Consider the following 27515-nt stretch of genomic DNA (forward strand, 5'->3'; position numbering starts at 1 on the left):
AAATTCTGGGATCTTTACTATATTCTCTTTCTTTGCTGTTTTCTTTACATTCTGTACTCACAGGTCATCCTGGCTAACACACTGATAGTCTACTTTTCATTTTAAACTTGGAGGTTAAATTAATTAGATATTAAATAACTATATATTTCAAGGAAATCCTAAAATTTTTAGGATGTCACTCTAAATCGGAAAAAAAATTCAAAGGAAGTCAAACACCAAAATCCACTGCAGTGAGACTTAGGAGGAACTGCAATCCGTGAGTGAGACTCCAGACTTCATTCACAATAACTCAGCATTGGGGATCTTGTCTAAACACGAGCAGAAACAGCAAACATGACATGTTTGAAACCCTTTATTGAACAGGCAGTGCATTGTGCAATAGGTAGAGACACATATGCCTAGTGGAAAATTTTAAAAATTATTTGGAGACACAGTCTCTGAATTGATGAACCCTGCTGTGGCCTTCCACGCCTCACCGGAGTGGCATGTTCAGGAGAAGATCGTCGCTTCCTTGCTGCTCTTGACCCACGTCCCTGCTGAACCCTGAATGTCGTGCCTCACAGTAGACATGAAAGCAGATGGCAGGCTCCACAGGTGAGACAATGACCAAGACGAGTTGCTCTGCAGAGGAAGCTCGGACACATGTCACCGGGAACAACTTCTCCTGTGTTTTCACAGCTACTACCTGTAGGAGGCACCTTTCACCTGCTTCTGAGGCTTCTTGATCAGAATTCTGAAAGACACTTACTGATGGGATTTTGTTCCTGGCTCTTTTCAATGATGTTCTTGTTTGGGGGGCAACCTTGTCCAGTATGGAGGCTGTGTGTCTGTCCTTGTTTTCCTGGTTCCGTCTGCTTCCTCCAGCTGGCTCTCCTATGCCTTGATGATAATGTTAAGTTTCTTCATTTGTTTGCCTTGACTTAGAGGCAGTTTTAAATAAGTGACCATCAATCCGGTGAATGTCCTTTATCAACACAATAGTCAAAACTATTTTATAATTTGGGGCATGTCACTCCAAGCCTGAGATTTCTTTCTGGCAAGTTCCATCCAGGAAGGCTGATCTGTGCTGGTGTAACTGGCTCTCTTCAGCTGATGCAATTCTTTCTCCGACATCATGGCAACCTGAGCTGATGGCGAGAAGACAAAACAAACAGAAAGAGGAGAAACGTATGGGCATTTTCCCTTAAGCCTCCTACATGCCTTTAAAAATACACCAAGGTCTTAACCATGACTTCAAACTTGAACTTCATTATCGTAGAATCATGTACAGAAGGCTTAGGCACAGAATAATCCCTGTGGGAAGAAACCGATGAGCAAGATCAAACAGTTCCACGAGTACAGGGAGAGGAGAGAAATCTCCAGAACTCGACATGGGTGCTCTGGGGAAGGCACCATAGGCAGACTGAACGTGGCCACAGCTAAAAACACAGATTAAAAATACCAAGCAAGTACTTAAATACACAGAACAGAGATGACTTCAAAGACTCAGAGAAAGATGCTAGATAGAAAGGAACACATATGTGATTCCATTGATAAAAAATGTCCAAAAAGGCACATGCTTACACACACATGCAAACATAGAAAGTAGATTAGTAGTTGGATAAAGTTTGAGGTGGGAAAGGTAAGTGACTGTTAAACTGGGCAGGAAGCTTTATTTTAGGGTGTTGGCAATGTTGTAAGGCAAGACTGTAGGGATGGTTGCACAAATTTACACTTATGATAAATATATGATTACTGAAGTATACACTTCAGACTACTTAATTTTTATCATATCTGAATAGAAAGATATTTGAATATAAACCTTAAAAAATCAATGTTAAGGAATTCAGGAAAATAAAACAAAAAACAAACCCACAGGATACACCCAGGGCTAGTACTCTGCCCCACATTTCACAATGTCATACCCAAGTTCTGATGTGACAATGAGATTCCTCTTTGCAGCCCCTCCTGGAGGCGGATCTTTGTCCCCTGGCCTCGGTCCTGGTCCCCGGTGGGCTTAGCAGGAGTGATCAGGAAGGACTTGCTGCGGACAAAGTCGGCTTGCTTCACGGGCTCCTGTGAGATCAGAGAGGACCGGGCTCTGGGGCGTGTGCTCACTGACGTCACACATGCCTGAGTGTGGCCCTCTCTGGCCTGTTCAGGCCTTGATTTCCCTCTAGTCCCAGAGCTGGAGGCAGACTTCCAGGGAGGCAGACTTCCAGAGCACCATTAACATGAATTGTGTTTGGAAACCACTTTGAGATTTTTCTAAGACTTGGTATGATGCATGCAGGACATCTCCAAAGGAATCACCAGCTAGCAACTGCTTTCTAGCCCCACTGAGCCTGGCGAGTTTCAGGCAGACACACCGGAAGTCCTGGCTAGAATGAAGGGGAGCAGTTCTGACTGTGGGCTCCGCTTCATCCTGCCTCACTGTGGGCTGAATGTGCCTGACACTTCCTGCGGTGCCAGGAGGAAGAAAACAAGGGCTGTGAGCCTCAGCCTGCTGTTAAGGGGGCTCTTTCATCCAGAGTGCAAAATGAGCCATGAGTTCCAGCCTTCCAGCCCGAGAAGGACCTGGGGCCCTGCAGGTGGCAAGAAGAGCCATCAAAGCAGGACAACAGAGCCACGGACTTGCAGGGTGGAGTCCTTGCCAGGGTCCCATGCAGAGGGACCAGAAGTGACTCTAACCCTGCTCCACTTCTCCAGGTGCCAAGCTGGGCTGCCTCTCTTGCAAGTGTCCCCACTCCTCTGACTCCCTGGTGGCCCCCACATGCAAAGGGCACACACTGCAAGCAGGAGGGACCTGGAGAGCCAGGTGGCCAGCGGAGGGGGCCCAGCACGCACTCCCACAGTCCTGTGTCGAGACGGGAGGGGTTTGTGGAGCAAGGGGCTCTCACACACCTTAACTTGCTTTCCTGCTTCGCACCTCGGGCTCCTGGACCCAGGTCTGTCCTCCAGCTCGGCTGGCAGGTCCTGGGCCCCTCTTCGCTTCTGCCGACTGATGGTGATCCAGGGTGGGGCGGGCTGGCTGTCAGTGCCTGGTCCTGATACTGCACAAGGTGGAGCCTTCTCTGTGGGTGACAGAGAACAGTCCGGTTCTCCCTTCAGCCCCCCCGGCTTCTGTGCCCACATGTGCCTCAGAGAACACTGTCCAGAGGCTTCGGGGAGAAGGGGTGGTTTGGTAGCTTCTCTGGGGAGACGTGGCACCCTTGGGACTTTGCTTTCTCAGAGAAAGGCATAACAAAGGCATCCTTCTCCTCCAGCCAGAGGTGCAGAAGAGTTAACTGCTGCTCTAAGTGACTTCCTCCATCCAATAAAATAAAAGCACGATACAGAGATAAAGTTTGTTTCATAAGAGCCTGCCCTCTGTGCCCAGAACACACCACTTGACAGCTGACTTGCTTGGAAGTCATAAACCTAAGCTTAACCTTTGCTTCTAGATGTCGTAAGGTACAGCCTTTCCCTGCAGAGGGGACACCAAGACTGGCAGTGGCCGCAGGGACACTGCTCACCCTGCAGGGAGAGGGGGACGTCAAACTGCAGTCATTGGCTGAACTTTCCTCCACAACCACTGCCCCTCATTGGGTGGAAACTGTGGGCCAAGCACCTTTTCCTGCTCATCCCTCCTGTATTCATCATCATCAGAACAAGAGAAGAGGAGGACAGGAAGCCCGGGGATGAACTAAAAGGAACAGGGTGGTGTAAAGGGTCCTCAGAAGCCTGGATGCTTGCCAGGGACATGCCCCCACCCAGCCGGAGCCGGCCTTCACACGTGTGTGTTGGTGTGTATGAGACACTGGCACACGTGCACGAGACATTATTCTGTTTGCTTTTGATTCTGCTTCCAGTTCAACCCGAGGCCTGTCTCTCACCAGAGAGGGAGAAGAGCCACTGCCCAGAAAGCTCCATCGTCTGCCTGACTGAGAAGGGCTGTGACCTCACCCATGTGGCCTGGCCTTGGCACGTGTAGCTGAGACTGGCCCATCTTCCCCCTGGGCGCTGCCTGAGGCCACCGCCCTGTGGGTCCCCTGGAAGCCCCCTAATGGCTTGTCTTTTCCTGGCTGGTGGCTTCCTCCCGGGTGCTTCACAAAGTGCTTGCATCTCCCACAGTCTGAGTGTCACCCTCTGTGGGAAGCCCCCATTCTCCCTCTCTTGAGCAACACTGGCCTCCGCCTGTGTCCCCCAGAGCAGCTCCCACCAGAATGTGGCCCGTCTACACACTCAAGCCCTGAGGTCTGTGCAGCATGGATTTGGCCACAGGCTTTCTGTGAGAATGGTGACCGACCTTCTCTCTCTTGGTTCCTGTTGGGCTCGTGTGCCCAAACCTGGTAATTCCTCCTGACCACCCTGACCATCCTCAGCTGCCAGGAGCTGTAAGACAGTTGTGCCCCATCTCTCTGCTCTGTGGTGGCTCTTTGGTGTCTTCAGTAGGGGTTGCGTGCAGGTAAGGCGCTGTTAAGATGGAACATGAAGGGACTGTTTCTCTTATTTAGTAGAGACACCAGAGGAACATGAGGGGAGCTTGAACTACATGCTCTACAGCCCATGTTGTGTGGGAAACAGCTTGAGTGTAGAAGCTGGGAGTTGCCCAAAGAACCAGCTTCTGAGGAACATGTGACTCGCGGTATGGTGTAACCTACAGTGGTTTCTTGCCCTTTGGTGGAGAAAATCAAGCAGAGACTCTCCTAAGCTAACAAGTGGTAGGGTTTTTAAGCCTCTCAAAAGTTTAGTAGGTGTTGCCATTTTTGAGATAGCAAGCTTTAAGAAACCATTTTCCTTTCATAAAGTTTCTCCCCGGTTTGTAACACTTAATATTGGTACTGTACCAAGTCAGAAAGTAGATAAAAAATATAAAGAAGAGTGTTTCCGATAAGTCAACTACCGAGAGCTGTGTCAACGCATTGGTACTCCCACTCACTCCCGCTCTCTGCCATCTCAGTCACACACCCCACAGCTCACTTCTGGCACTTCTGAGAATTTCCTGTGGACCTTGAGGCCGAGTTTGTGCTCTAAAATCTTTGATCAAAGCATCTGCCACAACCCGCTGGAGCCAGAAAGCACCTGACTATCTAGCAGAGTGGTCACCAGCTGGTAGCTCTGTCTTCCTTTCTGTGTCCATCCAAGGCCTAGTTTACAGGAGGGAGGTGGACAGAGACCCCAGAGGACACTCAGGGCCTCACTTGTGCTGATGAATTATGTCAGGTTTCTTGATTGATAGCTGAGTGTGTGTGTGTGTGTGTGTGTGTTGTTGTTGTTGTTGTTGCTATTGTTTTAAAGTATATGGGCTGGAGAAATAGGACAGGGTAAGGCACCTGCCTTGCACATGGCTGACTCCAGTTCCATCCCCGGAACCATGCCGGGTCCCCGAGACCCGCCTAGGCATGCCTCACTCTCTGTGCTAGGGTGGGCACTGAGCCTGCTCCCTCTCTGAAGATGCTGTGCAGAGGGGCTCTGTTCTACTTCCACACCCAAACCCGCCTTGCCAGCAGTGCTTCCTCTCTCACTCGGCACATCCACTTGGTCCTCTTGCTAGCTGATGGCACACCTAAGAGTTCTCACTTAGAAACTGTATCCGTTTACAGTTTGTTAAACAAATTTGTTAAAGTGTCTCCATGGTTTATAACATTAAATGTCAGTGTTGTACCAATAGCACAGCAGGTAAGGTGTTTGCCTTGCACCCGGCCAACATGGGTTTGATTCCTCTGTCCTTCTCAGAGAGCCCAGCAAGCTACCAAGAGGATACTACCGAGAGTATCCTGCCCGCACGGCAGAGCCTGGCAAGCTACCCGTGGCTTATTCGATATGCCAAAAACAGTAACAAGTCTCATAATGGAGACATTACCAGTGCCCACTCTCGAGCAAATTGATAAACAATGGGATGACACTGCTACAGTTGTACCAATTCAGAAAGCAGATGAAAATATAAATGAGAAGAGCATTTTCTATCAATCAACGCCCCCAGAGCTGTGTCAAGGCATTGCACACTTCCTCAAATTTGACCCCCAGCAATTTGCTACTTGCATGTGACCCCTCCTGGTCACTGCAGACAGGCACAGAGCAGGAAAGGGTCTGTCCACTGTGCAGTCAGAGCCAGTGGAAGGCCAGGACGTACTTTCACACCATAAACAAGTGTCCTTCCAGAGGAAGGCTCAGTGGCACGTGATCTTGTTGGTGATTTGACAGTTTAGCTGCCAGGTCAGGGGCTGGGGGTATGGCAGGAGGCATGGTGCATACAGGTTGGATCCCTGTAGCCATGGGCTCTAGCCCCCTCAGATCAGAGCTATAGCCCTGATCGCTGCTGGATTTGATTCCTCCCATCCTCCACACACCCCAGACCCAATTCCTGGCATGCAGGAAAGAAAGGGGAAGAGACAGGAGGGAGAGGAGGAAAAGGAAGGGCAGGGGAGGGAAGTCGCATCTGATGAGCTTGGTCTGACCTGAGGGGTTGTACTCTAGTTAGTGGTTGGGTTGGATGTTGACTTGTGCTCTTAACCAGAAAGACACATAAAACCAGGTCACGCCCCAGTCATGTGACTGGAGGCTCCCAGGACCCTAACCTGGTGGCACATCAGCATCTGTGGGACTTTATAGGGCAGAGCCACGGTGAGGACGCAGCAGCACATGCTGTGGCCATGTCCACCGCCCTGGGCTGAGCGACTGACTCAGGGATGGAAGGAGCTGCGTTGTTTCTTTCCTATTACCTGGGGGCGTTGGGGCTCAAATCAGCTGCAACCAGGGCTGGCACAGTTCTGGGGGCCTGCGTGGGGGTGGGGCATCGGCCTTCTCTTACAGAGACCCCACCCTGGCCAGAAGACACTCCTTATCTGGCCCTTCCCCGCAGTGCGTGGCCCACGGACTCCCCACCAGGAGCACAGGTCAGTGGGCAGGAGTGCCTTCAGAGACCCTGGAAACAGGGGTGCCAGCGGCTAGGGACAGCCCCATTCTGGTCTTTGCTCTGGGGTTCTGTGTGTGCAGATTTTCCGAGCTGAATCTGCATGTGTGTCAGGCAAATATAAACACAGCAGAAAGACTCTCCCCAAACTCCTTCCAGATACCTGGGATTCAGCCGTGCCAGGAGGCTAGAAGAGGCCAGTGAGCTCCATGGAGCACTTTCCAGACTGCACAGGTCAGGCCAAGCCTGCCCTCTGCCCCTCTCCTCAGTAGATCCTTCTTCGGTTTCACCCTGGGCTCCATCACCTGAGGTTTCACCCGACTTCACCTCTGTCTCTTTCCAGGTGAGGACAAGACCCGAGAATCAGCAAGGGCAGGAACTTGCCTTGTGGCAGGCAGGGGCTCTCAGAGGGGACCACAGGTGTCCAAGAGTCTCTCCAAACCCAGGGGGCCCTGAGGGATCTGAGCAGGACCAGGAAGATGCTGTTGACCTTCCAGTCCCCACCTGGAGCCAGGACTGCGGGAACTGAGGCTCACGATGAGTGTGGCCCCATGGAGACTGTTCCAGCACCTGCTTCTCCATCAGGGTCTCCCACAGTAGGCAAACCACCATCAGCACGGACATGGGAACAGGGGGGCAGTCGTAGCCTCAGATATAGCTGGGGGCACCACTCAACCCCCTCTCCAAAGTGCAGGGGTCTGCCCAGTCCTCTCCTTGCCCTGCTTGCCTGCTTTCCACGTTGCTCTCTGTTCACAATCCCCAAATCCACATGACAGCTGCAAACGCCCCAGCACTGTCACCTCAAGTCACCCCTAGGGGAGAATGGGAGAAGCATGTGGAGTGATTCCTAACACCCACTATTTCCAGGGAGCATCAGCTCTAGCCCCACCCTCTTCCTGAGGGTGCCATAAAATGAATGACACTAGAGGCCGTCCACTCTCAAGTGTCTCTTTCAGACCGCGGAGACAAGTGTGTCACCTCTGCCAGCTGGTGACACTCATGCTCCCATGAGATGGTCAGTCCTGGTCACAGCCAAGGAATGTTCACCTCCACCAGAGGGGCTGTTGGGAGGCAGTCCCTAATTCAGGCTCTACCTGTCACAGGGCTTGGCTGCTTACAGGAAAAATTCATGAACAGGTATTTATAAAGGAAAATCAGTATGTCACCCCATCTAGACACGGATGGTGTGAGGGCATAGGAATGAGGTCACTTGCAGCAAAGGGCAGGGCAGTCACTAGTCACTGTCCCTCAAACTCAAGCCAGAGTCACCCACACTTACCTGCCCTACTCAGTGCCCCCATCCGTATCTGAGGCTATGACTGCCCCCGTGTTCCCATGTCTGTGCTGAGGGTGGTCTGCCCACTGTGGAAGACCCTGATGGAGGAGCTGGTGCTGGAATAGTCTCCATGGAGCCACTCTCATTGTGAGCCTCAGCTCCCACAGTCCTGGCTCCAGGTGGGGACTGGAAGGTCAGCAGCACCTTTCTGGTCCTACTCGGGTCCTAGGGGTCACTTTAGAGGGTGGCCCAGTCTCTAGACTGTCAGGCAATTGTGTGTCCTTCCCCTTGAGTGAGCGGGAGTGCAGATATGAGTGTCCAGGCTGAGGCTTGTAGGAGGAGGTGGGGAGAAGCAGCACCCACCATTGCCTGTGCCATACTCGTGTCAGATGACAGATTTCAGGCTGAAAAAGGTTGTAAGAGACAGCAAAGGTCATGTCTTAATGATTGAGGAATATGTATATCAGGAAGAAGACACAGTCCTAAACGTATAGGCAATAAATGTGGGACCCGCAAAATACTCAAAACAACAGTTAATAGACTTGAAGAAAGACAAAGATAAGCAACACAACAGTAATTGGAAATTTCAACTTTATCACCTCTTAGACAACTAGACTAAAGCTCAGTAAGGTAATATTTCTTTTAAGGAAGAAACAGAAGAGAGGGGGTAAGTAGATGTATTTAGGGTGTTCATCCTCAAAATACCAACTACATATTGGTCTCCAATGCACATGGGGCAACCCCAAGACATATGGGGTCCTAGGGGTCACTTTAGATGGGGTCTGTCTTGGGGTTGCCCCAAGGCATGCTGGGACACAAAACAGACCTCCACACAGAGCATAGAAATCGCATCAACAATCTTCTCAGACCAGGATGCACTGAAAGTAGAAGTTAATCACAAACATAAATGTAGAGACAACCCAAACACCTGGAAATTAAATAGCTTGTTACTGAACAACCAGTGGGTCAGAGATAAGTCAAAGAGGAAATTAAAAGATTCATGAAAACAAACAAAAATGCGGACACTACATCAGAACTTGTGGGATACAGTAAAAATGATGTTAAGATGAAATTTCATCGCTCTGCAAACATTCATCAGTAAGGAAGAAAGGGCCCACATAAGTAACTTGACTGCACAATTTAAGAAACTGGAAGATGACCAACAAAAGGGGTCCATAGCTGGCTGGAAGAAGAAAATAATAAAACTTAAAACAGAGGTGAATGAACTGGAACAAAAAAAAAATCCCAAAGATCAATGAAACTGACAGCTGGTTCTTTGAAAAAACAAACAATATTGATAAACTACTAGCAAAACTCACAAATAAAGAGAGAGAACCCTAATAAACTGAGTCAGAAGTGAAAAGGGGGGTGCTACAACAGATACCACAGAAATTCAAAGGATTATCAGAGATTTTCTCTCTGACCATAATAGATTACTTTGAGAATCTTCATGTCACAAAATGAAACTAGAAAAAAATCTATATATTCTTGGACTCCTATAATGGCCCAAGGCCAAACTAAAAAGATATAGAACACCTGAACAGATCTGTCATTTTTTGAAGAAATTGAAATGGTAAATAAAAAGTATTCCCCCAAACAAAAGCCCAGGTCCAGATGATTCACTACTGAGTTCTTTCACACCTTTAAAGAGGACCTACTGCCAATCCTTTTCAAGCTCTTCCAGGAAACTGAAGAAACAGAAACATTCGTAAGCAGTTTCTGTGAATCAAACACCACCCTGACACCACAAGCAGACAGAGACACCACAAAAATAAGATAATCAAGGGCCAATATCCTGATGAACACAGATGCAAAGGTCATCAACAAAATACTAGCAAGTAGAATCCAACAACTCATCAGAAAGGTCATACGCCATGACCCAGAAGGATTTATCCCGGGGATATAAGAATCATTTAACATTTGCAGGTCAATCAACATAATATACCATATCAGTAAAAGAAAAAACATGTGATCACCAATAGATGCAGGGAACACATTTGACAATATCCAACACCTATTCATGATTAAAACTCTCGGAAGAAAATAGCAAGCTCTCAACACTACTTTGGCAGTGAGGCTTAAATTAGACACCAAAAGCAAAGGCAACAAAGTAAACATAAATGAAGGGGACTAGGGGAATGAAGAGAGAGTACAGTGGGTAGGACACTTGCTTCGCACATGGCTGATCCCTGAGCACAGAGTCAGGACTGAACCCTAACACCACTGGGTATGGCCCAAACCAAACCAACAAACAGAAAAGGGGGACTATACAAAGTTTAAAACCTTCAATGTTGGAAAAAAGACCAATAAAAGAATGAAAAAAAAACCTACAAAGTGGGAAAAACCATGTAGCTAAAAGCACGTAGCTAAAACAGAGGAATATACAAAAACTATAAGAAACTCCCAGAACTCAAGGAAACAATCCGATTTTAAAATGCATAGAATTTAAGGACCTCCAGTGATAATTTTCAAAAAAAGACATCATCATCATCATCCCATTGATCATTAATTTGCTCTAGCGGTCTCAGTAATGTCTCCATCCATCCAAGATTTTAGCAGCCTCTCTTTACTTGTCCTTCCCAACAATGCCGCATTGGAAGCTCTTTCAGGGTCAGGAGAATGAGACCCATCATTGTTACTGGGTTGGGCATATGAATATGCCACGGGGAGCTTGCCAGGCTCTCCCATGAGTATGCCTGTCTGATATTAAATCGAGTAATTCAATGGGTGAAATAATGGTCTATTTTGGATTTGTTGGACATACAAACGGCAAAAGGTATATGAAAAATGCTCAACATCACTAACTGTCAGGGAAGTATAATCAGCAAGTCAAACCGCACCCACTAGAACCCTAAGAGGTAGGGGCTGGAGAGGGTCAGGAGGTCCCTGGTCAGGGGTCACTCCCGACCAAAGAGCTAGGAATAGACCCTGCCCTCCTCAATAAAAGACAAGTGGCAAGTGCTGAAAAGTATGTGGAGAAAAGAGAAGTCTTTTTGTACCAGCCATATAACTTGGTGATAGAGCATATACTTGACTTGTGTGAAGCCCATTAAGTGGCCAGCACTGCACAACATGAATAAACAATAAGCACTGTTTGCTGCTGGTGAGAATGCAAACTGATAGAGCTATGATGGAAAAAGAATGCAAACATCTCAAAAATTAAGAGTTAGCCTCCCACGTGATCCAATCTTGACATCTCATGTTTCAAAGACTAGAATCGCTCACTCTGGAAGGTCTCCGTGGGCTGTGTGAAGGGTTGGTGGCAAACCAGGGGAGTCGAAGGAAGGAAAGTGTTGGCAGCAGCTGGGCATATGTGTCTGGCATAGGCAAACGGGTGGAGACAGTGCCACCTGGCAGGTGAGGGCCAGAAGTGGCAGCAGATCTTGGAAGGGCCCAAGGGGGGGCAGCTCCAGGCACTCAGGAAGGAACTTTAGAGATAGATAAGCTGGGACCCAACACACTGAGAATTTGAGAGAGAAGCATATCCTACCACCTGCCTAAGGCGGCGGGGATTCTGTTCACCTGAACCTCATCAGCTGTGGGCTGGGTGCACTGCATGTGTCTCTGGAGAAATAAGCTTCTCTCTGGGCTTGTCTCCTCCAGAAAGGGGAGCCCCTGCAGCCACTGAAGGGCCGTATGTGAGGGCACATGCCTGAGAGGTTGGGGGGCTGACTGGGTACTAGAGTTGAGAGGAGGCGAGTCACAGCCCCACCATCCTGCTCTGAAAGAGGGGGACCCAGGAGGGAAGGGAATCCCTCCACCCCTGCCCGCAGAGGGCAGCCCTTGTCCAGAAGGGAAGGGAATCCCTCCATCCCTGTCCCCAGAGGGCAGGCCTTATCTGTGACTCAAGAGAAAGGCAACTGTCCCCACCACCACAGGGAGACTAGAAGGCTAGGACTGGTGGAGAGCAGAGGTGATGTGGACAGAGCCAACTCCTGGTCATTCCCACAAGACACTTTCTGTCCCCTGTCTCCTATCCGTGCTGGACCTGGCTCCTTCGCTGTGACTCGCACCCCTCTGCACAGGAAACTCAACCTGGCCTTTGGGGTGCACAGGCCCAGCAGGAGAAAGGGTGGGTCCTGCCACAGGGTCACACACAGGGACACGGCGGGTACCTCCTCACTGGACAGTGAGTGTGTAGGTGAGCTGCACCCAGTCCTGGGCTCACAGGAGGGGTACCTGAGGGTCAGCCTCTCTGACATCTGGACGGGGGGGGGGGCGCAGGCAGCAAGGCTGGTCATGCAGTGCAGCCCGCAGGCAGGACCACGTGCCCTCGGGGCCACTGTGTCAACCTCACTTTAGGCCAGCACCCCCAGAAGGTGGATAGATCCAGCAGCCCTTCGAAGATCTGGGTAAAATGCTTGTCATCCCAAGATAATAACAATAATTAGGGCTTTTGGGAAAGCAAGTAATTCTGTTATTAAAACTTTGGATATTTGTTTCATAAATGCTATTCCTTCAGCTGCTGGAATCAAGGGTTACAACAGGTATAATGATGATTAGGCCACAGGCCACAGGCCCCTGGGGCCGTGGAAGGGCCGAAGCTCTCACTATGGACCGTGGTCTGCACTCGAGCCCAGGCAGGAAGCAGTAGCCAGAACGCACGGGGGCTGCCATCCCAAGTACTAGGAGGGTTCTTTTCTTTTCATTCTGGAGTAAGAAATAAGAATATTCCTACGCAGGCCCAGAGAAATGCCTTGAGTTCCTGCACTCCAAAATTTATTTCACTTAGTTACATTTGTGGTCTTGAGAATACCAACAATTCTCCTCTGCTGTCTAAATAAAGTCATTAATAAAATAAATACCATATTATATTTTATATATTAAAGACGCATAAGGTTTTACACCGACCACATAGGAGTCAGACTCTGAACAAGCCTGCTCTCACGGAGTAGAGGAAACTCATAAGGCGTCCCTGCAGCGCCCTCCTCAGCTGGACCCCGACCTGCGATAAGTCCCACTCACCCAACCAGCCCTTGAAAGGGTGGTGCTGTGGCCGGAGCAGCTGGACTTTCCCTGCTATTTCGTCATGCTCAGACTAACCTTCTTGATCACTTCCCAACCTCCCTTTTAGGCTGTTAGGCCGTCCACGAAGAGAACATAGCATTCTGCTCTTGAGGAACCTGACAGATCCTCAAGTTAAACCAAAAAATCATTTTAATAATTTTTTTTCGTGACAGATTTCTGCTCAGAGAATTTCTGCTCGCCCCTTCACAAGCACACACACCTGATCTATATTGTTTGATTTTTCTGATACACTGATTTCTACTAATAAAAGGAACTGCAATGAAAGATTCTTCAACTCCTCCACAAACCTCACTTCTCAGTAGATTTGCCACTTCAACTGAAACCCTAAAAGTAAGATGTGGCCATTTCAGAAACACAGAAAGGTCGACACCTTTATCTCCACTCCCTCTGAGTAACACATGCTCTAGAAGATTCTTACAGGGCCCCGCAAAGAAAGAAGTCCAGCAAGTGGACACAGCCCCTGGAACTCCGCACCTCTGGGGGTGACAGTGCCAGAATCGCCCGGGTGACTTTTGAGGGGCTTGTTGAGGGAACATTGTCCTGCCGTCTGTGCCCCCCAGTCCTGACACTCGACTCCGGGAGCACTGTCCCGCTCATGCTCACTTCCAAGGAGCACCGTCCCTCACTCCAGGGAGCACCTCCCCTCTCAGGCTAGGGGAGCACTGTCCCTCTTCACACGCTTCCCATCCTGACACCCTCTCCCCAGGCTGAACCAGGACCAAGAGCAGGGGTGACCTTCCTCATCTTCCAGGCACTGGTGTGGATACGCAGACCACGGTCAGACCTCCCTGGGCCCACCCAGCCGGTTTCCCCTGCCTGATGCCCCGCCCCTGCCCCTGCCCCTGCCCCTGCCCTCTGCCCTTGCCCTTGCCCCTGCCCCCTGCCCTTGCCCCTGCCCCCTGCCCCTACCCCTGTCCGCTGCCCTGCCCGCTGCCCGCTGCCCCACCCGGCTTACCGGTTCCGCGGCGCGGGGGCTCCCTCCTGGGGCCTGGGTCGGGAGGCGAGGGCTGGGCCGCCAGGGTGAGGGTCTGCAGCAGCGGCTTGCGGGGCAGCGGCGGCTTGGCGGCGGGGGGCTCTGGGGGGCGGCCCTTGCCCGCCTGTCTCTGACCGCCGGCCCGGACGCACCTACTGTCCCTCAGGGGCAGTGCGGGACCCGCGCGCTCCGGCCTCCCCTCGTTGCTGGGCCGCCGGGGCGCGTCGCGGGGCCGCAGGGACACGGACGCCGACCGCAGCTTGACAGGGAAGGGGGCACGGGGCTCAGCCTCGTGGGTCTCCCGCCCGCCCAGCCGCCCTGACCCCGAGGGGCCCCGCGCCTGCAGGCGCACAGGGTCCACCTCCGGTCGGATCCCCGCCTGCTCAGTCTTGGGGGCCCCCCGGGGGGTCCCCGCCTGCTCAGTCTTGGGAGACCTCACTTGCTCAGTCTTGGAAGTCTCCGCCTGCTCAGTCTTGAGGGTCCCCCGGGGGGTCCCCACCTGCTCAGTCTTAGGGGACCTCACTTGCTCAGTCTTGGAAGTCTCTGACTGCTCAGTCTTGGGGGCCCCGCAGGGGGTCTCCACCTGCTCAGTCTTGGGGGTCTCCCTGAGGGTCTCCACCTGCTCAGTATTTGGGGTCTCCCGAGTGGTCCCCACTTGCTCAATCTTGGGGGTCTCCCGAAAGGTCTCCACCTGCTCAGTCTTGGGGGCCCCTTGGGGGGTCTCCACCTGCTCAGTCTTGGGGGCCCCTTGGGGGGTCTCCACCTGCTCAGTCTTGAGGGTCCCCTGCGGGGTCATCACATGCTCAGTCTTGAGTGTCTCCTGGGGGGTCTCCATCTGCTTAGTCTTGGGGGTCTCCTGGGGAGTCACTATATACTCAGTCTTGGGGGTTTCCTGGGGGATCTCCATCTGCTCAGTCTTGTGGGTCCCCTGGGGGGTCAACACATGCTCAGTTTTTAGCGTCTCCTGGGGGGTCTCCATCTGCTCAGTCTTGGGGACTCCCTGGGGGGTCGAGATATGCTCAGTCTTGGGCATCTCCTGGGGTGACTCTGCCTGCTCAGTCTTGGGGGTCCCCCAGGAGGTCTCCACCTGCTCAGTCTTGGGAGTCTCCTGGGGGGTCTCCACTGGCTCAGTCTTGGGGGCCCCCTGAGGGGTCTCCACCTGCTCAATCTTAGGAGTTCCCCAGGGGGTCTCCACCTGCTCAGTCATGGGGGTCCCCTGGGGGATCTCCACTGGCTCAGCCTTGAGGGTCCCCGGGGGTGTCTCTACTTGCTCGATCTTTGGAGTCTCTGGGGCCAACTCTACCTGCTCAGTCTTGAGGGCCCCCTGAGAGGTCTCCATCTGCTCAGTTTTAGGAGTCACCTCAGGGATCTCCACCTGCTCAATCTTTGGGATCACCTGCTCAGTCTTGGGAGTCCCCGGGGGTGTCTCTACTTGCTCAATCTTTGGGGTTTCCTGGGCCAACTCCATCTGCTCAATTTTGAGGGTCCCCTGGGGGATCTCCACCAGCTCAGTCTTGGGGATCCCCTGGGGGGTCTCCACCGGCTCAGTCTTGGGGGTCCCCAGCGTGGTCTCTGCCTGCTCACTCTTTGGGGGCCCCAAGGGGCTGGCTTCACTGTTCAGGCTAGGCTCCTCCAGAGGCGCGGGGGTTGTGGAGGAGGCGCGGGGACTCGGGGTTGCAGCCCTGTTCTTTAGGCAGCTCCTGGTGGGGCGTGGGCTGGGAGCCTCTGGAGCTGCCTTCCAGGCCCTCTCCAGCCGGACCCCAGGCTCCAGCCCCTCAGGCCCAGTGGGTGGCCAGAGTCCTTCCCGGGCGCAAGGAGGTGACCGACTCCCAGCTGCATCCCCGCTGTCCCCCGCGGCAGGGCAGGTGCTCCCAAGAGACCGAGGCTGGCTTTGGGCGTCGGGTTCAGAAGGAGGGTGCCGGGTCCCTTCCTGTAGAGCTGTGGGGTCTGAGTGGGGGGCAGGGGGTTCTGGGGTGGCGGGGCTGCCAGGGGGCTGGTCTCCGGGGATGCTGTCTTCGTCGCCGCTGACCCGAAGCGCAGGGCTGTGCTGCAGGCGGGCCCGCCGGGCTCGGGGACCCTCGGCCTGTAGCAAGGCACCCAGTGACACTGGCCCCGACCATCTGTCCTGCGCTCGGGAGCCAGCTCGGAGCACGGGCTTCTCCTCGTAGTCCTCCTCGTCAGGGTCCAGCAGGTAGCTCAGGGACTCGGACTGTGCCCTCTAGGAGGAACCAGGAAGAGAGGCCGTGTCTCAGCTGGGCTCAGCCCCGCAGCCTTATGCTCTCCCCAGCTGCCCACGAAGGTGCTGCACAGCAGCTCGGCAGGACAGAGGCCAGAGGCACTGCAGCACTGCGCCTGTGGGCCCCAAACCTCTGCTGGACCCCCACGCCTGTCCCTCATCTCTGGAGCACCAGTGGCTATGGACACATACTGCCCAGGGGTCTTTTCTTCTGAAGGTCCCTAGAGTCCTGCTTGAGTCCAACTTCCTCCTCCCGTTCCTATGCAGAGACCGCTGCCACTCCCTGGCCAGGAAGGGACCCGAGGAGTCTCATGAATCACTACCAGCCTGGGCAGAAGCGCAGCCCCCAACCCGCCCCATGGGAACTCAGCGACCTGGGGAGTATTTGCAATAGGATTGTGTTGCTGTTGTTTTAACATTTCCCAGCTGGCATTGGCTTGCTGCGGAACACGGTGGGGGGGGGTTGGGGGGAGGCGGGAACATTGGACACTAATCTCAAGCAGGATGCGCCCTGCTGTTCTCCGGGGTCTAAAGCAAAGATGTGAAGAGACGGAGAAACACTTGCTAAAACTGACAGGTTCTTAACTTAGCTGCATTATCAGAGTTTTAGAGACAGTGGGAAATCATTGATGTTGAAACCACTGTTGGATGTGGAAAGGTTTTAAAAGACTTGATCCCCGCATTAAGTCAGCAGGATGCCGTGGGACAGGCTTGCTGTGGGCACTGCCCAACCTGGGCCGTTAAGGCAAGTTAAAGAGCCCAGACAGGAGCCGTGGCGTGGGAAGCTGCTGCCTGAGGAGCCCGGGCAGACAGAAGGTGACAAGAGCTCCCCCTGGGCATCTGACCCCCTGCAAGGTGCCCTGGCCTGCGAGGTGCCCGGTCCCCTGTGTCCACCACAGGGGACCAGTCATGGCCCACCTGCCAGTGCTTTCCCCAGTGCTTAGCTCCTGTGTCCATTCATCCACACTGGGCGGTGCTCTCCGAATGCAGGTGTGGGGCGTGCAGGCTCGGAGGCTCAGAGAAGGCTCACGAAGGCCAAGCAAGCTGCCTGCTACTAAGGCGAACTCCATGCAGGGCCAGAAAGAAGGCAGGTGAGGATGGGCCTTGAGCTACTTGCTAGTCCCTCTCCAGACGTGGGGAGGGCTGTGGAGTGCACACCCAGGGCCTAGGATAGAGCCGATCAGGAGCACCCCCAGAGCAGGAGCCAAGACCTGAGGCCAGGGACACGGCCAAGAGCGCGAGAAGCATGGAAGAAGCTGCTGTTGGTGTGAGAAGGAGCAAACAAGCGAAGTCTGAGAGCCAGACAGGGCCCTGATGTGTCAGGACACTGAGAGCAACAGGTGGCGGCCCATGGCACACTCCCTTGGGTGTGTGGGAGGAAGGAAGGAAGGAAGGAAGGAAGGAAGGAAGGAAGGAAGGAAGGAAGGAAGGAAGGAAGGAAGGAAGGAAGGAAGGAAGGGAGGGAGGGAGGGAGGGAGGGAGGGAGGGAAGGAGGGAGGGAGGGAGGGAGGGAGGGAGGAGGGAGGGAGGGAGGGAGGAGGGAGTCGGGGTGTCTGAGGCCCAGTCCGGCTGGCGAACACTGGTGGGATCTCCACGGGAAACAGGCGCTATGGTGCTGAAGCAGGGCTGGGTTTGGGAGTCCGAGGAGGGGAAGCAGTTACCGAGGACAGCCGCCTCATCCGGCTGGAGCGCTGGTTGCGCGGCTTCACGAGCAGCTTGTGCCTGGCCGCGGAACTGTCCAGGCAGGACGAGAACTCTGGAGGGTGATCAAAGTCCGCCACGGGGGCCAGGCTGCTGCGCGAGGTCCTGGGCAGGACGCTGGCCTCGCTCATCTGCCTGCAGAAGAGATGGTCTGGGGTCAGCAGCCGGGGCGGAGGCCGGGGCGAGGGGGCCAAGGAGACCTGAGGGACGAGACAGAAGCCCAGCAGTGCGTTAGTGTGACCGGGGCTACCCCCGCCCCCATGCTGCCTCGCCCCAGCTTCATCCCATTGCACTTCTGTCCATTTTTTCTTCATTCTTGGGGCCACACCTGGCTGTGCTCAGGACTGACTCTCGGCTCCGTGCCGGGGACTGAAAGCTTTGCCTCCCATCCTGTCTCTCGCTTTCCTTGATGCTGCTTCATCACAACGCTCAGGGGCGTCTCTCGTGGCTGTGTCCCGAGAGCATGCCTCTCTGCTTCCAACCTCCCGGGCCAGATGGTCAGGTGAAGGATCCAGTGCTGCTTGGACCTCTGTGCCAAGGGCACCGGGCCCACCCTGGCAGGGGTCTTAGGGACACAGCCAGCACCCTAACCCCTCTACTATCACCCGGGCTCCAAGACAGAACCTGTTTTCCGACTGGACCCTCAGTGGGAAGGGCCCCAGAGTGTCAGTTAGGAAAGCGGCTGGGTCTTGGGAGCCAGGTTCACCACCTGAGCTCATCTCCAGGCATGCAGGGAACCCAGATTCACAGGTCCCCTGCCCCCTGATGCCAGGGCAGCGGGACGGACACTTCAGACCAGAGTCCTTTTCCCAGGGAAAGTCGACAGTTCATTCCTCAGGGCCGGGACCGTGCTGGGCCTTGTGACCAGAAGCCCAGGAGGCCACAGCACAGAGACTTTATGGAGGTGTTCCTCAGCCGTCTGCTCACTCTAGGTTGGGGAGCATCACACATTTGGTGCCATCACACGTTTGCTAACAGAAATCTGCTCTCAGGTTTATTATTATTATTATTATTATTATTATTGGGCTGGAGCGATAGCATAGCGGTTTGGGCATTTGCCTTGCACGCGGCTGACCCAGGTTCGATTCCTCCGCCCCTCTCGGAGAGCCTGGCAAGCTACCGAGAGTATCTCGCTGGCATGGCAGAGCCTGGCAAGCAACCCATGGCATATTCGATATGCCAAAAACAGTAACAAGTCTCACATGGAGATATTACTGGTGCCCGCTCAAGCAATTCGATGAACAATGGGATGACAGTGATACAGTAATTATTATTATTATTATTATTATTATTATTATTATTATTATTTTGCCAAAGTGCAGCTGCGGGGGTCAACCAGGTGGAGCAGGGGCAGCTCACAATGGCCCAGAGACCCTCCAGGACTTCACAGGGATGAATGTAAGCGCCGATTCTCTAGAAAGGCACCTTTGAGGGCCAGCTTGGTACCTGACACTGTTGTGACATCCCCGGTTTCCCCATGAATGACTGGCCGGCTGGGCCCCCACTCTGGGCCCAGAAGCCATACCTCTTTCCAGGAAAGCCCACACTACCTGCAGCAAATTACGGAGGAGACCTCCCTGAGCACCAACTGTCTGCAGACCCAAGATGGGGGTGTGTGCCCCCGGTCAGGCTCTGCTGGACTGATGGCTACAGCCTGCCCAGAGTGCACAGGTGTGAATGGCAGCAGCCCTGACCCCGGTCCTGGTCCCTGCCCGGGCCTCTGCTGCCACCACTGGGGTCCGGGGGATGGTGTCGTGCTGCCAGCAGGTCAACCTGGACCCGCGGGGCGAGGGCATCAGCAGCTGGATGGTGCCCTGGGCCTTCCTGATCATCAGGGGTCTTCCTGACCCCAAATCACCTCTGTGCCCCTGGCCAGACTCCAACAACTTGGGACCAACTTTCCTGAGAAATTAAGCTGCCAAAGGTTAGGGATGTGGGAGCCACACCCCCAAACCCCCTCCAGCTTAGCCATACATGCTCATTCATCGGCCTTGCTTCAAAGACTCATGAACACATCTTGAAAAAGGTCAAAACCTGCAGGTAATCTTGGATCTGCACAAGGCTGAACAAATCAGGGTAGACCAGAGGTGGGGGGGGCAGGTCAGCCTGGTGCCCACCCAAGCAGAGCTCTTAGCAGCCACTTGTTCCCACAATCCAAAATCGCTGCCGTGACTCCTCCATTCCAGGTTGGACCTCACCAAGATATGATCTGCTAAAATACCGGTATGCAGGTTTTGTGACTGAAATCTCCAGGCTTTCTTAGGGTCGAGATGGGCTACCTTTCCCCACCTCCCTCCACCTCCAGAAGCCCTGGCAGTCATATCCATGCCCCAAAGTTGACACCCAGTTAAAAAAGCTACTCCAGCTGTGCTTTCCTGATAAAAATACTAAACACCCTGAATATTATAAGCTCTTAGTACCTGTATTGCAAACCATAATGCGCAAACATAGAGAAAGAAGAAAGGTGCCTGCCATAGAGGCAGACAGGGGCAAGGGGTTGGTAGGGTGGGTGGAGGGAAACTGAGGTCTTTGATAGTGGGAAATGGACACTGGTGGAGGGATGAGTGTTGGATCATTGAATAACTAAAGCCTGATCATGAATAGCCTTGTGATGGTCTGTCTCATGGTGATTCAAGGAAAAAAGGAAAGAAAGAAAGAAAGAAAGAAAGAAAGAAAGAAAGAAAGAAAGAAAGAAAGAAAGAAAGAAAGAAAGAAAGAAAGAAAGAAAGAAAGAAAGAAAGAAAGAAAGGAAAGAAGAAAGAAAGGAAGAAAGAAAGGAAGAAAGAAGGAAGGAAGTTGCTCTCAGTTCCCCAACTGGTCTTTTTCAAATATTTCACTAGTTTGCAGCTCAGCAGGGGTGAAATTTAGCTAAAGTTCTCTCCTGACAGAGAGAGGAAGAGGATTGGGGTTCTCACCTGGAAGGAGACACCCCACAGTTTCAATACCCCCTTTCCTGGGGGAGGCAGCAGGTGGGGAGGGCAAGTAACAGCACTGAGAAAGCGGCTCAGCAATGGGTGACGGAGGAAGCATCCATAAGTGGGTTTGGCTCAGAAACATGATACAGAGAGAATGGAAGGTGCTGGGTGTCATTACAGCCTCACCTTCCACCCAGCAATGAAGCTTCCTAACCCACAAATCTCAGTGTCACACTGACACGTTTTCCAGGACCTTTTCTCTTTTGTCACTGTGGAAAAATACAAATACCAAGATTATTATCTTAGCCATTTTAAGGGCTCTAGGCTGCCCGCGCTCAAAGCTGGCCATCTAGATGGAATAGAGAAGGAATCACTAAGTCAGTGATGGTTGGAGGGATCAGTCAGGATGGGAGATGTGTGTTGAAAGTAGATAAAGGACCAAACGTGATGACCTCTCAGTATCTGTACTGCAAACCGTAATACCCCAAAGCAGAGAGAGAGTATGGGGGAAATTGTCTGCCATAGAGGCAGGGGGAGGGTGGGAAGGGGGGCAGATACTGGCGACATTGGTGGTAGAGAATGTGCACTGGTGGAGGGATGGGTGTTCCATCATTGTATGACTGAAACTCAATCGTGAAAGCTTTGTAACTGTGCTCACGGCAATTCAGTAAAAACAAACAAACAAAAAATCTGGCCATCTTGGGGCTCTTTGGTCCATGAGATGAAGTGGCAGACCCATCGGTCACTCCCCACTACCCGGCCCCCCAATGGTTGCAAGCACTGTTCCACTTCCTGCCGCTGAGCCCAGCTAGGGAGGAAGTTCACATGAGTGGATTCAGGCAGTGCTGACCTCGCTCCCTTCTGCCTCCCTTCTCCCTTCTGCTGAGCGTTTTCTCTCGCTCAGCACCACGCCTCTGCCTCTCAGCGCTGGGCCAGGCCACACAGGGCCACTCCTTCCTTCCCAAGGATGGGTGCATCCCCTTGGATGCAGAGACCGTGTTTTGTTTGTCCATTTATCGCTAAAGGGAAACTTGGGCTACTGCCACATCCCAGCAAGTGTGGACAATGTGTGCAAATAGCCTTGCTGGGAAATTGCTCTCAGGCCCGTGGCTCGGAGCAGAGCTGGTGGCTCCTGCAGTGATTTCATCGTTAGCATGTCAGAGAGCCTCCCGGCTATTCCAGCAGCTGCATGGAATATTTCACACTGCCACCAGCGGGGCACCAGGACCTTCATTTCACCTCAGCCGCTTGATGCACTAAGTTAGTCTGGGGAGTTGCTGTCTGAAGGGCATGAGGTGCTGGGGTCCAGCTGATGTGTTAACTGAGGCCCACACTCTGTGCACAGAGCTCACGACGAGCTCATCAGCCCCTTGAGAGCAGCCTCTTCACAAGACAGCAACGTGCCCGAGACGCGGCAGTGAGGGTCTCTCCCCTGATGGAACCATGACAGACACGGCAGTGAGGGTCTCCTTAGCATGACAGTGCCACGCTCAGTGTCCCTCCACGGCTCTGGACTCCCTCACAGGACAGACGCCTGTAGCCTCTGAAAGCAGGGGCCCGCCAGCAGGACAGCGGTGCTGGCCATGCAAGACAGCAGGCAGTGACACGGGGGTGCTTCGGCAAGGGGGAACTGGTTTTCTGGCACGAAGATCCCTCAGTGTGTCCTGAGGCAAAAGCGGAGGAGTTATTCCTCTCAGCAGGAGAAGAAAGTTGCCAAAATGAGGGAAAGGGGTTAAAACAGAATTCCTTTTTGTCCTCAGCTGCATACATTTCCTGGAACTAAAGCAAGGAAAAGTGCCTCGAGAACCAGCCGCACCCTCCCGGGTGCCCAGCAGGGCCACCCCTGAGCCTGCGCCCACCAGCAGGCTCCAGACTACCCAGTTTTCACCCTCACTGCTCCACAGGCACAACTGGAGCCACAGGAGCCGGGTGCGGGGTCCTAGGAACTGTGGGGACAGTGAAAGCTCCCTGAGTGAGCCACAGGCCCCAAAGCCATTCCAGACCAGCCCCAGAGTGGCTGTGAAGGTTTTTGGCACGCGTGCCAGTGTGGCCTGGTGTGGCCTTCTGGGGTGAAAAAGGGCTGTGCATGGGAATGTGGACACACCGTGGTCTGGCCCGGAGCTTGCAGGCGACACCAGCACATGACCATTTGCGTCTTTTTTAGTGGCTGTGACTCTGGGGAACGAGCAGGAGTTGCTGCCCCACAGACATAGGGACTCGAACGCACGGGGAGCACCACCATTTGGTCTCACCCCCCACAGCCGCTGTGAACCGTCCTTACCCGCACTGGGCAGCCGGGAAGTGTCCAGGAACTGGGCTTCGCTGACATGACTCTGGCAGCAGAAGGACAGCAGGGGCCAGGCCCCAGCACAACCCCATCCTTCAGGGCCAAGAAGCAGCATGAGAATGGGGTGGGGGTCAGAGCTGGAAGGCTGAGCCCCAGTCACCCGAGTTTCCCTGGAATCTTGCTTCCGGAACATGCTGGGCAGGGAGGGTTTGAAAGTCACGTGGGCAGCACTTTAGGAAGGGAACGTGACTTAACAGGTCTTGAGGATGACATGGGGTGACACGGGTGACAGCTGCTTCGCCGTCTCCTTCTCACAGAGGGGGCTAACCCCTAGGTCCAGGGGAAGAGCTGGCAGATCTCAGCAGTGAGGAGAAAGGGCTGAACATGCAGCCCTCTCTCCCAGGGGCAGTGAGACCCCCGCCAGGGTCCCCAAGTCCTCCCTGAGACCCATTCCACCACCTTCCACCACCTTCCACCACTTTCTACCACCCCTGGGAGCCGCCACAGCTGCACCTGTCACCTTTCCTTACCACCAGGGCAGACACACTTGCCAGTTCTCCTAGCTGGGCTCAGAGTCCCACTCCCGAGCAGGAAGGTGAGGGACACCTGATCCCCTGCCTGCGATTCTAGCCTGAAAATCCTCAAGTTTCACCAGCTGCGACCTCACAGCAGTGAATCTGGTTTTGTTTTTGTTCTTGTTTTTAATAGTGTATTTCCTGACCTTATTCCAACAGGAAATGCCATCAAGCACATCTCTGAAGCCTTTTACTTATATCCTTTACAATCACCTTCAGATTTTCTGTCAAGCGTGGGGGCCTGAGGTGTGGTGATAGGAGAAATCTAAACAGGCCACAACCTACCCTTTGGGGATCTAAGGGCCATCAGATCAAATAGCCTGATTTACGCAAACACACTTAAATGGGTGCATTGTTTCCCTCCTCAGTCAGCTGATCTGCCCAAAAAACTTGGAGGCCACAAAATACTATTATTGTGTCCTCAAAATCATCTGGTAAGATTGTATTGTCTTAGGCTTAAACGTGGTTTCTTATGAAGCCAGAGGATTAGTCATTAGCCAACAAATGATAAGATCTCAGAGTGAGTTTGTAAGATGCCCATCTGAGGAGAACGGGGAGAGGGACAGGGGCAGCAGCCTGAGTGGGCGCTCTGCAGGCAGGCGGGGGGGAACCCTCCTGGACCCAGACGGCTCAGAAAGAACAGTGCCCAGCTAAGGCAGGGTTTAGGGTGAGGGGGTCACTGGAGACTCACCCAAGGTGTAAGTGCCCAGCGGTGTCCTGAAACGTGCCACGTGCCAGCTGACCCTGAGGCGGGGACCCCAGCGCCCCACACCTGTGTCTGTCATGCAGACACCGCTGAGGAGGCCACACCTACGGGCCTGCAGCTCCCCCTCCAGCATTTTGAGGTACTGAGAGGTTGGCTGGGATGGGCCACAAGCCACACCACCTCCTGTGTGGCCTTTCCTGAGGGGTTGGAGAGCTGGTGGGCACCATCCCCTAGCCCCTCTACTATATGTGGGGGTATCCTGCAGAGAGCCATTCTCTCTGGCCAGCTGTGCGTGACCACAGTCAGCTCAGATGCTCAGGCGATCAGAGCTGTAGACAAATTAGGGTGCGTGCCCCTCCCTGATGTGCGGGGCCCCAGTTTGGGAAAGACAGGGCACATTTCCGAGCAGCAGAGTGAGCTCCACAGGGACAAACTGAGAACCCCCACCCTGAGGTCGCCTGCAGTTCTCAGACTCGGACTCAAGGGCTGCAGGGGTGGCTAAGTGGAAGAGCATGTGATTTGCATAGTGTAAGGCCCTGGGTTTGAGCATTGCCCATCCCCCAAAAGACAAAACAAACAAGCAAACAAAAAAGCCAAACCCAAACCCTGCACACAACAAACCCCACCATACAAAAAAATAAAAACAGGCTGCAGCGTTTTTGTCTGTTTCCAAGTGTCAGCAGGACAGAATAACTTCAGCCCATCCGCCCACAGGACTCTCTGCCAAGGGAAAACAGATGACGCTTGTGAGCCCATTGCATGGGCTCCCCAAACCCTGTCACCTGGACATGAGCCCGACCCATCTGGATCCCGGCCAGGAAGGTGTTCTCGGGGGTCAGTCACCCGGCCCTGTTGAGGTCACACTCTCGCCTCCCACTGGCCCTCGGCAGCCCTGCCCTGTCCCCAGTACCAGCCTGTCCATTGATGCTCCAAAACAGCAGGTTCTCATGGCCCTAAAGCAAGCCCAGGAGCCAAACATCTTGGCCACGCCCTCCACCTGGCGCCCTGATGACAGAAAACAAACACAGGCATTTCCCTTCTTTTCACTAGGCTGCCCATCTGGTCATCTGCCCTGGTGGGAAAAATGAGCTGCAGGGTCGATTGTATCAGAGCGATGACCATCGGGGATGTTAGCCCAGGCGTCTCCTCACAGCCCCAGGTTCCTGCTGGAAGAGCGGGAACACAGACAGTTCGCAGGCTGAGTGACCAGCGGCCAGCGGCCAGGCCGGAGCAGCCTCCAGGCCACAGGAGCACCAGTACAGCCACTCAGGACAACCCAGAGAGCCCAGGTGCTCCTGCAATGGCCAGACGGAGCCAGGGGACTGTCTGCACTTACCTTTATGGTCGTGCTGGGACCCACTTCGTGCAGCAGAGATATCTCTGGGGGGCTCCTGGGAAGCCCATCGTCCTCGGAGCTCATGCCTGTGTCGTCTCCTCGTTTGACTGGGAGGCCCCCTGGAGGTGGTGGCCCCATTTTCACGTTACACTGTATTTTTAACTGGAGGGAAATACAGAACAGTGGCAGTTGTTTTCATCGGCAACTTTTATCAACAAATCCTCCTGCTGCACTAGATTCATTCCAGAGATGCTTTCACTGTCCTCGGCCCTGTGCAGGGGACGAAACTGACAGCATGAGCCGCTTGCTTGCTGGTCCATGGACCCGTGCCCTGTGTGTCTCCGACCGGGCGAGCCTCGGGAAGTGCAGGCAACACCACTTCCCCACACACAGAACCACAGAACACACACCCAGACCTCCCCTCACGGCCAGCAGGCCCAGGGCCCTCACTTACCTGCAGAGCTTTAATCCGGTCACACACATTTTCCTGGGAAAACACCCTCACGGGCCGCGCAGGATCCTGTCCCGACTCAGGAATGAAAATACTGTCGTGGGAGAGGGCCCGGCTGCCCAGGGCACCCCTGGAGTCCCTAGAAGAAAGGAGGGGCTGTGAGAACTGGGCTCAAACATGCAGGGAAAGGTGCATGGCTATGCCAGACGCAGCTCTTATTGGCAGTGGCTTAGCGGGGCTCTCACAGGGCCTTCGTGGGGCCTTATAGGCCTTTGTAGGATCTTGGTGGGGCCTTGTAGGACCTTAGCAGGGCCTAAGCGGGGCCTCACTGGGGCCTCGCAGGGCCTTAGCGGGGCTGTTCCTGGCAGAGTTCTGCTTGCTGTGGGCTGGTGTACAAAGCCCTATGGTACAATGCAGGGCCAGGGAGCAAACTCATGGTCTCACTCATGCTAGGCACATGCTCTACCCCCAAGCCATCTCCCCAGCCCCTGCATTTATTGTTTTTCTAACTTATTTTTTACTTGGGGCCACACTGGTGGTGCTCAGGGCTTACCCCTGGCTCTGAGCTCAGGGATCACTCTTACGGTACAGGGGGAGCATATGGGATGTCGGGGATTGATGCTGGGTCAGCCATGTGCAAGGCAAATGTCCTGCATGCTGCGCTATGATTCTGGCCCCTGCCTGTATCTCTCACTGCCCGGTGTCCGCTGTCCTGTGAAACTAGTGGTCCAACCCTGAGAGCACTGCGGAGACGGGAGGTCTTCTAACAGTGCTGAAGGCTGTGTGAATTACTTTTATTGCCTGCAGGAGGAAGAAGGTGACTACTGGGGGGGAAGGGCTGGAGTTGGGAGAGTGGAGACTTTCCCGAGGGGCTCATGGGCAGCCTCGGTTGGCCACGGACCAGCCCATCAGAGACATCCCCACAGGCCATCCAAAACACACATCCACTGGACCTGAAACCAGATCCACAAAGCAGCAGATCGGGAGCCTGGTGACCACGGTTCCAGCTCTGTCCCCAGCCCCAAGCTCAAGCCTCCAAGCGGATGCCCAGGGCATTCATGAAACGCCCTGATCGGAAGTGGGGTTGGGGGTTGGACGCTCATAGGACAATAGGTGGAAGGAGATGATCGAGTCCTGGTCATAGAGGAAGGAAAACC

General features: G+C 53.7%; 1 protein-coding gene across 3 annotated transcripts in view; it reads right to left on the reverse strand.

The window, feature by feature from the left end:
• Positions 1 to 337: 337 nt before the first annotated feature.
• Positions 338 to 27515, reverse strand: part of CRACDL (CRACD like) — a 117409-nt gene continuing 90231 nt past the window's right edge. For 2 of the 3 annotated variants that reach the window (XM_055123503.1, XM_055123500.1), the window contains exons 4-10: positions 26362 to 26497; positions 25908 to 26069; positions 18049 to 18288; positions 14134 to 16369; positions 2884 to 3053; positions 1905 to 2055; positions 338 to 1127 (exon numbers count right to left, since the gene is read on the reverse strand). In XM_055123503.1, coding sequence (XP_054979478.1) covers positions 988 to 1127; positions 1905 to 2055; positions 2884 to 3053; positions 14134 to 16369; positions 18049 to 18288; positions 25908 to 26069; positions 26362 to 26497 — 3235 coding nt within the window. In that variant the 3' untranslated portion in view covers positions 338 to 987. The remainder of the gene's footprint in view (positions 1128 to 1904; positions 2056 to 2883; positions 3054 to 14133; positions 16370 to 18048; positions 18289 to 25907; positions 26070 to 26361; positions 26498 to 27515) is intronic. The other variant, XM_055123502.1, reaches the window with a different exon arrangement.

This window comes from Sorex araneus, chromosome X, assembly GCF_027595985.1.
Source record: "Sorex araneus isolate mSorAra2 chromosome X, mSorAra2.pri, whole genome shotgun sequence".
NCBI lineage: Eukaryota > Metazoa > Chordata > Mammalia > Eulipotyphla > Soricidae > Sorex > Sorex araneus.